Genomic DNA, 13,322 nt, shown 5'->3' with positions numbered 1-13,322 from the left:
CTTTATGCATCCATTAGCCCTCTGTGTCTGTACTGTTACACACTTAACATTATGGCTGGTCCATACAATCAGGGCAACTGATACCACCCACCTTTCGTGTCTACCTCTTTCATCAGACTGTAAGCTTGCGAGCAGAGCCCTCATGCCTCTTGGTATTTGTTATAATCTATGTGATGATTGTTATGCTGTAATGTCTATTGTCTGTACAAATCCCCTCTGAAATGTAAAGTACTGCGGAATATGTCGGCGTTATAGAAATAACATTTATTATTGTTATTATAATGTGGATACCCTCAAATGAAAGCTGAAAGTCTGATCTTCAACTGCATCTGAATTGTTTTGTTTAAAATTCATTGTGGTAATGTCTAGAACCAAAATTAGAAAAATGTTGTCTCTGTCCAAATATATATGGACTTAACTGTATTTGGCTTTTGGGTGAAGTTTCAGGATGATCCTAAAATGCCCTCGAGCCTTTTCAGGTGTACTTAATGTGACGTCTCTAAATTTCTTTACGTACATGCCTGACTGTTCAATGTCTCGGGACTTTTTGCACAAGTTCCTGTTCTCTAACAAGGAGCTTAATGGCAAAATTCACAACAGGTGTTTGATACATGAGTCGCCCATTAAATATCAGGGGTCAGTTAGAATTGGCATCACATCCTCATCATGGGTCATGGTTTGACATCATGAGACCAAGACGACACTCAACAATTGATGAACAGTCTCTCGCCATTGTGAGGCTTCAAAAGCAGGATGTTCTCAGATGGAAGAGGCCACTGAGCTCAGAGAGTCACAGAGTCATCAGCAGGGTGGAACAGAGACAGGAAGAGTCACAGAGTGGCAGAGAAGTGGACGTCCTCTGCCACATCCCACACTGAGGACTGCTGTGGACAACACTCTTCAGAACCGGATCTAAAGAATGTCGCAACTCCAAGCACATGTTAGGGAGACGAGAGGCACCCAAGTGTCATGTCAGACCATTCACATCAGCATGGTCTGTGTGCTACACGACCTGCAAGGTTCTTGACCCCACCTCCAGACACAGGCATCATCTACACTGTATGAGGGATCTTGGGGCCTCAGTGCTGTTCACTAATGAAAGGCAATTCACGCTGAGCAGAAATGATGGCCGTCAACAACATTCGAGACGTCAAGGAGAGCGGTGTGCATCGGCTACTGTTGTCACCAGACGAGCCTGTGGTGGAGTTAGGCTAAGTTCACACTTGCTTATGGCTGGTTTGCGTATGGCTGTCTTAAGCTCCGCCTACTTCGGCATGCATCCTGCGTACCTATCTTTAACATTGGATACGCAGGGACATGCATTGTATGTGGATGCATCCGCATGCGGCGTTTTCATGTGCCCGCCAACCACACGGGAACGCAACATGTTGCATTTCTGTGTGGTCAGAGGGCATGTCAAAACGACGCATGCGGACGCATCCGCATACAACGCATGTCCCTGCGTACCCAATGTTAAAGATAGGTACGCAGGACGCTTACGGAAGTAGGCGGAGCTTAAGGCAGGACGTACGTAGCCATCCGCAGACCAGCCATACGCAAGTATGAACTTAGTCTCACAGGGTGGGCAGGTGTCTGGTCAGTACTGAACAGCCCTACACTTTGTGATTGGTATGGTGACAAGCCCCTACTACTGTATATCATTATTCCAGTCATTGTGCCTCTGCACGGACAACACCAACCCAATCTCATCTTCATGGGCTTTAGGGAACAACTGCTGGAGACTGGGGCACCTCACGTTGAGCGTCCCGCACCGTCTCCAGACCCGAATCCCATGGAAACCTATGGGATCAGCTGAGTCGCCGTGTAGAGGCTCGTACCTCTGTACCCCAGAGCCTCAATGACCTGAGGACCACCCTTCAAGAAGAGTGGGATGCCATGCCTCAGACAATAACTCGCTGTCATGATCCATGCGGGATCATGTCAGATAAGAGTACTGGTAACCTTTTTTTTCCTCTCTCTAAGCTTTGTGCTTAGAGAGCGTTTTCCCCCGGTGGCCAGTATGGTCATTGCACTGGTGTTTTTAGAGAGTTTTGCCCCCGATGGTGGTTAGTGTAATTACACGGGAATCACTAACAGGTGTGTTTACTTAATAAAGGTGTGTCAGTTTTGTTCACTGACGGTGATATTGTTGGTCTTTTCCAACCATGCTGGGTGAAGGAAGGAGCTGAGGAGAGTCCAGGACAACTCAGTCAGAGTCCTGGAGTGGCAGCTATGGTGTCAGCGAGGAGTTCGTGTAAAGCATGGTGGAGTGGCAGTTATGGTGTCAGCGAGGAGTTCGTGTAAAGCATGGTGGAGTGGCAGCTATGGTGTCAGTGACGAATTCTTGCAAAGCTTGGTGGAGTGGTAGCTATGGTGTAGAGCTGCACTCAGTTGCTGGAATCTTTTGCTGGAAGCTGCACTCAGGTGCTGGACTCTAAGGTGTCAGCGAGGAGTTCGTGTAAAGCATGGTGGAGTGGCAGCTATGGTGTCAGTGAAGATTCTTGCAAAGCTTGGTGGAGTGGCAGCTATGGTGTAGAGCTGCACTCAGTTGCTGGAAGCTGCACTCAGGTGCTGGACAGCTGCACCCAGGTGTTGGACACGGTGGGAGGAAGATGCACTCAGGTGTTGGACTCTGTTGCCTGGAGCAAGTGCATCAGAGCAAAGCTAAGTGTTTCCCTGTTTGTCACTTTTCCTCATGTTGGTGTTAGTACAGCGGTGGGGGCCAGTGCCTGCACCACCCAGCTCTCTCGTAAGGAATAGCTGTAGGGTGTGCTAGGGTGACAGGTATCCTGATCGGCGACAGGTGAGGAGCCTGTATAGGGAACGTTAGGAGTGTTAGGGACACTGACTCAGGGGAGTGCAGGAGGTCGCCACATCCCCTGTTCCCTATCGCGGGGCCCACCGTTGTAAATGTTTCCCTATCCCCTGTGTCTTGTTGTATTAGTTACCGGCCTGCGGGCCACGTCACACTGGACAATTACACGTGCCGTGTCCTGTTGTATTAGTTACCGGCCTGCTGGCCGTGTCACACAGGACGGGGCACGTGACACTCGTCTTGTGAACAGCAGGACACATCGTCAGCTTTATTGGATGCTCAAGGGCCCATGACAAGTTATTGAAACAGGGACATTTCTTGTTGGGGTTCACTCACCATATACCCACCACTGTTGGCTATTATTTCACTAAATTGTCTGAGATCATGAAGTCACCACTGCTGCTTCTATTTCATGCCTGACTCATGGGAAAATATCATTGTAACGGGAACTTTTTAGGTTTTCCATTCATTTGACCTGAAAGCTGAATATCCCTAATTTTCTGTCAGTAGTGTATTAAGTTATCCCCTAAACAATCTACTGGGGCCCCCACGAACCACAAGTGGAGAGGAGGTCGAGCATGTGCACCTCTGTTCCTTGCAAGATGGGGCTCTATAAAGTCCAGTTTTTAGGTGTGGGCTATTTGTGTGTACAGATAGTATCACAGGCAAAGTGAAAGCTGGTACTGAGCGTGCATGAGGCAGACGCGCACAGACAATGCGGGCGCCCTCAGACACACAATCAACCTATTCACGACTACGCAGAAATTAGGACAAATAAAAGTCAAATAGTTGAGGAAAATCCTGTAGGATGTGCCCACGCTGCTCTCCTATAGCGGGCCACTAACATCAATCTGCATGTACACAGTGAGGGGATCCTCCAAAGATAACTTATGGGTCCACATGAAGCAGTGTGTGCACAATAAATGCCTATACTAATCCTGATAGCAGCACTTGTGTGTATACTCACAGGATGTGATCGCTGCAGATTCTCCCAGCCAGAAATTCACGGCATCAGGACGCTTCCCTGTACCAATAAGACAACAAACATCTTTCATTAATCCCAATTTACATGGACTAGTCTGGTCCGATTTCAACAAGGCGACTGGCTTTTGTGGACACAGAGCAACGAGACCATAGTAAATCCTTGTAAACTTAAAAGTTTATGGAGCCGATTCAATCAGTTTTCATCTGAATACTGGCAGAAAATTTTTTTAAATGTTGCAAACTTTTTGTGCAAAAGTTTGTGACTTTTGGCGTTCTTAACTACAGTCCCAACTAGGGTCACCAACTTTTTGAAAACTGGTTGGAGCTTAGCCGGCAGCAGGTGGTTGGGCACGGCTGACAAATTCAGTTGAATTTAAGCTACACAAATGGCAAAAGCTACAATAGAAATGTACTTCAGTCTGTGACTGGAGCAAATATTTTTTGCAATGGCACCTGGCAGCTAAAACATGTACCAAATTCATTAAGAGGTGCGCATTTCCAGCAAGACCTTCACTAGTACGGGCGTGCAAAATGCCAGTCTTGATGAATTGGAGAAATAGGCCTCCCATCAGGAATGGCGTTTCTTAGGCTAGTCTTAGGCTACTTTCACACATCAGGTTTTCGGCGTCAGGCGCGATCCGGCGTCGTGCCGGAACGCCGGATCCGGCAAATGTTTTGTAAAACCTGATGTGCCGGATCCGTTTTTCTGCCGGATCCGTCTTGTTCTTGACAGACAAAACCGGATCCGTCTCATCCGTTTTTCTATCCGTTTTTCGACGGATTACGCCGGATCCGGTTTTTAAAATTGACCCTTGTGGCCTTCCGAACGGGATTGGCTACTGGAAAACTATATATAGCATGTTCCTACAGCCCTTCTTTGACAGGTTGTAGAGGAGAAAGTGCAGGTTGGAGAGAAGAGCAAGTTACTGGCGAAGATGGATGTCATTGGAAATATTTTGAAGAATTTGGCGGATTTTATAGCGGAGGCGAATCGTTTGAGGGTGATTGTTCTGGAGAAGGAGAGAGCGAGACAGCAGCGCATCAGGCATCGTAGACGACGTTTGTGGATCCACCCCATCACAGCCAAGAGAATGACGCGTGGGGTCTATTCTACACTCTGCATGGACCTTCGACGAAACCCGGATAAATTTTTTGGATATGTTCGGATGAAAATGGAGAATTTTGATTACTTGGTGGAGCGCATTGCACACCTCATAAGAAAAGCGGACACCTATTGCCGCTTCTCTGTTTCACCCGCAGAGCGTCTGATGGTGACTTTAAGGTAAGCCACATTTATTGGATATGATCGCATCAGAGCACACTTTCACTGCAATCTTGTTGGTGGTAATTTGTATCTCCAAGTGTTATAGCTGAGTTTTGGTATGTAATGCTGTGATTTAAAACTAATTGATTGTTTTTTAATTCCCCACAGATTTCTTGCAACTGGAGAATCCCTTTCGTCACTGCATTTCCAGTACAGACTCGGGATTTCCACCATATCTGGAATAGTGAAGTACACATGCCGTGCACTGTGGGACTCCTTAGCTGAAGAGTTTTTACCAGAGCCCACAACAGAGAGGTGGATTGAAATTTCAGAAAAGTTTCTACAGATATGTCAGTTTCCCAAATGCTTGGGCGCTGTGGACGGGAAACATATCCGCATTGTAAAGCCAGCCGGATCGGGATCGGAATATTTCAATTACAAGAAATATTTTTCAATTGTCCTCATGGCCATCGCTGACGCGGAATACAAATTTATTGCTGTTGATATTGGGGCCTATGGCCGCTCCAATGACTCTCAAGTTTTCAAACTGTCTGCCATGGGGCGTAAACTGTATGGAAACACCTTCCAGTTCCCACCACCTAGACCGCTGCCGCAAACATCTGGTCCACCTATGCCATTTGTCTGTGTAGGGGATGAAGCCTTTCAGCTGTCAGAACACCTTTTGAAACCGTACTCTAGCAGAGGATTGACAAGACCAAAACGCATTTTTAATTACCGCCTCACAAGAGCAAGAAGAATGGTTGAATGTACCTTTGGTATTCTGACAGCCAAATGGCGGGTCCTATTGACTGCGATCAACCTCAAGACAGAAACTGTTGACGAGGTGATCAAAGCTTGCGTGGTACGCCACAATTTTGTTATCTGCAAGGAACCCATTTCCATTGAGGACACCTCTGAAGAAACCACCTTGCAAGATTACCATGACATTACCACTAGAAGTTCTGTGACGGTTTCAGTAATGAGGGACAATTTTGCACTATACTTTATGTCACCTCAAGGCAGAGTACACTGGCAGGATGACAGAGTGTGAAAGATTTGTGCCCTAAACTTGTGTACCTTCTGGACCAACAGTATATACCTTTGCCAACCAAAGTTGGCTATCTGGTCATGGTCTCTATTTTTAGCTTTAGGCCACAGGTGTGTACCTGGTTGTGTTTTATGCAAAGTATTTCACCTTTTAACAAAAGTTGTGTACATTGTTAGGAAATCACCAACAATAAACACAACTTTTTAGGTGAAATACTTTGCTTCAAACACAACCAGGAAAACAACTGTGGCAAAAAGCTAAAATTTACCCACAGTTATATACTGTACCTGGTTTTGAATACCTTTTTACCTTTTAAATACCCTGTATTTAACCTTTTTTTTAAACATATTTCGCCGCAGAAAGAAATGACAGACAACCAGTGTAAACAATAATTTAACTTTTATTTAAAATATTTTTTTTTTGTAAACTGTTTTTAAAGTTAAAAAAACTTTTTTAATAAAGGTTTGAAAAAAAACTGGGCATTTTTATTACAAAACACACATTACAAATCTGTGTAGTGTGGGGTGGAAATACTGCTGGAGGGGCTGCGGGACACATCGACAATGGGAGTGTGGAGAGAGGACTGGGATCGTGGTGGGGAAGGAACAGTTAGAGGTGATGGTGTGGAAAAAGCTACAGAATGGGTGGACATGTGGGAGGCAGAAGAGGTGGTGGTGGGCGGTGGAGTGGAGGGTTGGGCAGGGACTGTAGGAGCAGATGATGTTGATGGAAAGTTGTATGGGGAAGGAGTTTGGTACGGGGAAGGAGTTTGGTACGGGGCAGGTTGCTGGAAGTGGGGAGATGTCTGGTACTGGGGAGGTTGCTGGTATGTAATAGGAGGGGGAGGATGGAAAGTGGCTGGAGGGGGTGCAGATATAATAGGAGGGGGAGGATGGAAAGTGGCTGGAGGGGGTGCAGATGTAATAGGAGGGGGAGGATGGAAAGTGGCTGGAGGGGGTGCAGATGTAATAGGAGGGGGAGGATGGAAAGTGGCTGGAGGGGGTGCAGGTGGAGGAACTACAGTGGTGGGAGGTGGAGGTTGGGAGGTAACCTGCTGTAGAGCACCGTGGCACGAATGCATTACATGCATCTGCTGGGTAGGAGATAGTGTTGCCATGCGCTCCACAACAGACCTGAAAAAGGTGTGGTTTGGCGAAGATCTTGCTTCTGAATGCATGGTTTGCAGAAGTGTCTTCACCTCCAGAATGCTGGAGTTGATCTGCTGAAAGCCTGCGGAGATTTGCTCTGACAAGACTTTTAGACAGTTCTGGAAAGATGCATTCAGATGCAAGAACTCTGGCGCATAACTCTTTTCCTGACCCCTCTGCCGCTGCCGCCCAGTACCCGCAGGTGTACTAGAGGTGGCAGGGGCAGAAGGGTGGGGTAAAGGGAAAGCGATCTCCTCACCAGCAGCTTCATGTAATGTAGGCGGCCACGATGCTCCTGTGCTGGTGGATGGGACAGATGGGTCGAATGTGTGGGAAGGCTGGGAAGGTGCAGATGTACCGGGGCGGTCGAAGTGTCCCTCGGTGCCGGTCTCCTCAGGGATCGCCTCAGAAGGGTCCAATCGTGCAGGCTCCCGAGTGCTGCTCACCGTGCTGTGGAATAAAGAGAAAAAAAAACAATTAAAATAGTGACATGGTATGGCCCTGGCTGAAAAAAAAAAGTTACATCTAAACATTTTTTTGTCACATGTGGTGTGTAATATTTACCTTCTGGTGAGCATTGTCTCCCGGAGGAACGACAGGGCTCGTGCGTACTTGTACTTGCTCCTGCGTCCTCCAGATCCACTCGGGGCCCGCATCTCTTTATTGAACTCCTTCTTGAAACGATCCCTCACAGACCGCCACCGCTTCACAATTCTCTCCACTGAAACGAGAAAGGACAAAGTGGTTAGTATACAACATCAGTGTTTCCCAAACTCCAGTCCTTATGGTCCCCAGGGGTCATGTTTTCAGGATTTCCAAAGTAAATAGAAATCCTGAACACATGATCCGTGGGGACCACGAGGACTGGAGTTCGGGAAACACTGGTTTAAATCAAGCAACCGGTACTGTATATACTTACGCTCTTTAATCTGGGCCCGAGCTTCGAGGTCCTCCCAGCGGTCCACAAGGAGCGAACAGATTTCCTCCCAGAGTCGTTGGGTAACGATAAGGTCAGCGTGGCGGCGGTCAGCCATATTCCAGAGCGGCTCCCTTTCTCTGACGAGATCGATGAGGCGGTCCACATCAATCCCTCCATCCTCACCGTCAGAGTCGGGAGCACGCTGTGAAGGCTGTTAAAGAAAAAGACAAAAATAACATAATTAGCCTCCACAAAAGAAATGAAATAAAAAGTGCAAAAAAAACAAAGCAAAAATATTTATACTTACACGCTGGTCACTGCCGCGTTGCTGTCGCCGACGACCCCGGGAGGCACTGCGAGGACATCTTGGCCGAGCACCAGATTGGGAAGACTAGAGAAGAAAACAAAAAATGTTATGTCTTTGGATGTAGGCATTTGTTTGCTGTGTGTGGTCTGCAGAACATTGTTTTCTATGTGTTGTGTGTAGTGTGATGTTGTGTTTCTGCGTTTGATTCAAAAAACTTACCAATTGTGAGCCCACTCCAAGTGTCTGTCCACCCCTTCCTTCTTCTTCTGGGAGCTCCTCTTCATCTTGTGATTCCTGTTTTGAAATAAAAGGCAATGAATAGACATATATTACAGAGATGATGGATTTTGGAAATTAAAACTTACCGTCAAACGCTGACGATGCAAGAGAGGGCTCCCAGAAGAAGATGTGCTGTCTTCCTCATGGCCAGACTCCATGGCTGTGGGTGGTGTTCCTGCTGCTGCCATTGCTGCTGCTGCATCTATTGGGCGGCTGTTGAGTAAAGAGAAACAAAGGGCCAATGAATATCTTGATATTCCATAGCCCTAGTTTGGAGGAATGGGGGATTTGATAATTACCGTCTCTCATCTGCTGCTGGACTCCCCTCCCGTTGTTCAGCATGCTGCTCCATTTGGGGTGGTGCTGATGGTGCTGCTGCAGATGTCTGCTGCCTTCTCCTGCTCCTGGTTGCTGTCTTGGGTGGCATGTTGGGTGTGGCTGAGGGTCCCACTGTCTTGCTTTTATATATGTCTTGTGGGCAGAGCTACTGAGCATGCTCAGACCAAAAAAACCGGATCCGGCCACCGGATCCGGCTGTCGCCGGATCAGGCGCATTGCGGCGCTCATAGGCTTTCATTGTATGAAAAAGCCGGACACGCCGGATCCGGCATGTCCGGCTTTTTCGCCGGAGACAAAAAAAACGTTACAGTAGCCGTTTTTTCCAGACGCCGGATCGCATCACATTGCCGGATCCGGCGAAAATCGGACGAAACGCATGGCCATCCGGCTCGATCCGGCTCTAATGCAAGTCAATGGGGGGGAAACCGGATCCGGCATTGCATTTCGCCGCATCCGGTTTTTGTCAAAAGCGCCGGATCGCGCCTGACGGCGAAAACCTGATGTGTGAAAGAGGCCTTAATGAGAAGCACACAGCTATAAGATGTGCCATATTCATTAGGAGGCATGCATCTCTTAATTCATGTGGTGCATTTAATGGGTGGCATTCACCTTGCACGAAATGCTACCGGAGTGCAGTAACATTTCTGGCATAAAAACTCAGTTTTCAAAAATTTGATGGGCAGAGTATTTATGCCCGGTCTCCTCCCCAACTAAACATATTTCAGCAGAGCTGCCTGAAAACCCCACAAGATGGGGTTGCGCAAAAATTTTGTGACTTTAAAACAAGAGCACCCAAACTTGAGGGCAAGGAAACCTCCACCGATTGGCCACCATCATTTTTACCTAGTGCCTCACTCATCCAAGGAATATGACTCTCCACATCTCCTATAAGTTCGGGGAACTCTTCGGTCAGGTTGGAGCACTGTTTCTGGATATAGAAGACACCCGGGGAAGTTGTCCTCTTCTCTATAACATCCAGAACATCAGCAAAATTCATTGTTCTCTCCTCCGGCATCACAAACTTGTTGTCATACACGGCATCTGCGAAGCCGTTGGGAGTGACGGCCACACTCACAGCCTTGGATCCTACACAGTCCCTTCATGTAAAAAAAAAAAAAGGCTACAAGTCAGCTGTCAAGGACATACTGATAGGGAACCTACACTGTGAGCCCCGATGGGGACAGTGATGATGTTTGTAAAGTGTTGTGGAATTAATGGAGCTATATAAAGTGACTAAATATAGTGTAAGTGATGAGACGATCGCAGCTTCAAGTCCCCTAAGGAGAAGAGCAAATACAATAAAAAGTTTGAAAAAAAAAAAAAAGTTTGAAAAACAATGAAAACATTAAAAACACAAAAATTCAAATCATCCTTTTCCCCTATTCAGAATAAAGATATTAAAAAAAAAAATTCACAGTGGCACCACTACATCCATAAAAGTCCGAAATGTTATGGTAACCCAGTTGGATAACTTTTTAAAAAAAAAAATTAAAAACACCAAAATTGTTGCGTTGTTTTTTAGTCGCTGCAACACTGCAAAACAATGAAGTAAGAAGCAATGAAAATGTCCTATTCATCCAAAAATAGTATTGGATAAAAATGACGGCTTGCCAGACAAAAAAAAAATAAGCCCTCACACGCGTCCAACAACCAAAAAATTAAATGTTGTGGGTCGGCAATTTATATTTTCTTACAAATTTTTATTTTTTTCCACTACCAAAATAATAATAAAAAACAATTTGACCAGTTTGGCATAACCATAATACTGACCTGGACAATCTTGATGCCAAGTCATTTATACCATAGAAGTTATGCCATAAAAACTATTTCCAAAAAACAATGTCCGAATTACATTTGTCCTTTTTTCCTGCAATTTCACCACACTTCATGCAATTTTTCCAGTGCACTGCGTGGTAAGATTAATGGTGTCATTCAAAAGTACATGTCCCGTAAAACACATGTCCACCTACATCTTTGTGGACTAAAAAAAAAAAAAAAAAAAAAAAAAAATGATGGCTTTTGGAAGGGGAGGGGGGGGACAAAGAAAACAAAAACAGAAATTGGCCATGTCGGGAAGGGATTGAGACAGATTTCCAAAAATAATAAAAACTAAAACAAAAAAAACCTGATGACCTGTCAGAAGGTGTCTACTTATCAGCGGTGGTCAAGACTGATGGTGACACTAGCAGATGCTCAACAACTGGTGTCACTTACAGGAATATGTCGGCAGGGTCTGGATAGTGGGACACCAGCGAGTGACATGTTATTTTTTACATGATCTGAATTAGCGAAAGTTATCCCTACACAAAAAAGGCAGAAACCTCAGCGATACCTGAAATCTATAAGAACTACAGCTCCCGTACCGGAGGTAATCTAATGTCCACTTGTGCAGCGCTGGCCAGTGGTTAAAGGCATTGCGGATAACACACGGTCTGTTGGGACTCAGCCATTCTCTGTGAAATTGCAGAGGAGACGGCGGCTCTTCTAGACACGGGACACAGTCGGTGCCATGTAGATCTGGGAGAAAGGAGAACGGTGCACATCAGAGGCTAAAAAGAAGGCAGACCAGAAATGTTCCACCGCTGAGTGGTCGCTGCAGTCCGTGTCTATGAACTAAACGTCTGCAGGAAGTGAGACCTTTAACAGCACCAACGTTCAGGTCCCCATTGATATCTATGGGATTCAGGTTCAAATTTGCTTAGAGTTCTGGTACCCGAACTGAACTTTGAACCTGAACATCCAAGCTCATCCCCATTGGTGACCATAAGAAGGAAAAAGCTGCCAGGCATATGCACTTCTCTCTTCATTGTAACAGAAGTGGACGATCGGGCTCACCTCCGCAGACGATAAATGAGCGATGCATACATTTATGGTGCACCCAGATGGGTTCTACAGGTATCTATAGATCATATTGTTAACCTAAAGACAGGTCATCAATATCTAACACCTGGAAAACCCCTTTAATTATGACATGTTGGTCCCGAAAAGTGTTACATATGAAAGGCTGCGTTCCTATGTAGTGTCCAATGTACACGAGCTCATTCCACACACCCAGAGAATAAAGGAAATATCACCATACTGTAATAAATAAAATAAATAATGTTAAAGGGGATGTCTCAATGCAAAAAAAGGGTCTGTGAATGCCCAGATATGAGTAGTCCACATGCTGGCCATTCATTGCTTATAGGGCTGCCAGAGTCAGCAGGACACGATCCCCAACATTCTCATAGGCAATGAATGGAGCGGCAGGGAGTTTCGTACCAAGATGGCATTTCAGATCCCTGTTCTTGGGATCGGTGGAGGTCCATGCTTGCAAAGTTGGGATAACCCCTTTAAGGTCTAGAAGAGTAGTTGTCCTAAGGTTGGTAATAAAAAAAAAAAAAATAGTGGCACAAAAAGACTAAAAAAACAAATTATTTCATAAAAGAGTGTTTACATTTTCTAATGACTTTTCTTTCATAATACAAGTTCAGTTGCATAAAGCTGCCGCCAGGGGGAGCTCGCTGCAGACATTTTACAGCTGCTTTTGAAATGAGAGCCATAGTAAGCGCCACCTAGTGGCGGCTGTCTGCATACTTTGCACAAGTGTATTGTATGTGTGACAAGTGAGGTTTCACTCGCTGCAGATGTCGTCAATAACGGCTATAAAGCGCGCCAGCAGCACCTACAGCCGGGCACGTCCATGCTGAGTCTAGTGAGCACACGTGGCCATGTCTATTCGCTACACTCACCCCGGACCTCCTCTGCAAAGTCCCGGAGACACCTCCATACTGTGCCTCTCACCGTAGTCGCCGCCATGTTGCTCCTCTCATACCGTCACGTGACGTATCAGCGAGTCACAAGGGCTCACAGCAGCTGGCTTGACTAGACGACACCGCGCACTAATGTGTGCTGCAGCACAAGACAGCGCCACCTGCTGGTCTCTCCTAGTATTACATAACACTAGAGAAGGAACCAATGAAACAATCCAGTTGGATTTCTGTAGCTCTATTCTAATGTGTCTGTGACAAACAGAACTCTAAACGCAGGTGTGAATGGAGCCTAAAGGTTATAGCACTAATTGTACAGACCCACAGAAAAACAAAAGACATCAAAGGGTTCCCCCCTCCCCAAAAACTGCACGTTAACCCCTATCCGTATACTGGAGATTGGGCTGATCACTGAGGGGCCAACTGTTGGGACCACCACCGACCCTGACCCCAGTCTTGAGATCTGCTGG

At 46.2% G+C, this 13,322-nt stretch overlaps 1 protein-coding gene across 4 annotated transcripts in view; it reads right to left on the bottom strand.

The window, feature by feature from the left end:
- The window catches only part of JMJD7 (jumonji domain containing 7), a 70,896-nt gene extending 57,922 nt beyond the window's left edge, over positions 1–12,974 (bottom strand). For 3 of the 4 annotated variants that reach the window (XM_073586607.1, XM_073586615.1, XM_073586629.1), the window contains exons 1-4: positions 12,835–12,974; positions 11,467–11,620; positions 9,947–10,200; positions 3,783–3,839 (exon numbers count right to left, since the gene is read on the bottom strand). In XM_073586607.1, coding sequence (XP_073442708.1) covers positions 3,783–3,839; positions 9,947–10,200; positions 11,467–11,620; positions 12,835–12,901 — 532 coding nt within the window. In that variant the 5' untranslated portion in view covers positions 12,902–12,974. Of the gene's footprint in view, positions 1–3,782; positions 3,840–9,946; positions 10,201–11,435; positions 11,621–12,834 lie in introns of those variants that run through there. The other variant, XM_073586621.1, reaches the window with a different exon arrangement.
- Between the last annotated feature and the right edge of the window lie 348 nt (positions 12,975–13,322).

The sequence above is a fragment of the Dendrobates tinctorius genome, unplaced genomic scaffold (assembly GCF_039654945.1).
Source record: "Dendrobates tinctorius isolate UK_male_01 unplaced genomic scaffold, ASM3965494v1 ptg000010l, whole genome shotgun sequence".
Taxonomy (NCBI): Eukaryota; Metazoa; Chordata; class Amphibia; order Anura; family Dendrobatidae; genus Dendrobates; species Dendrobates tinctorius.
This window is presented reverse-complemented; position numbering and strand designations above follow the sequence as displayed.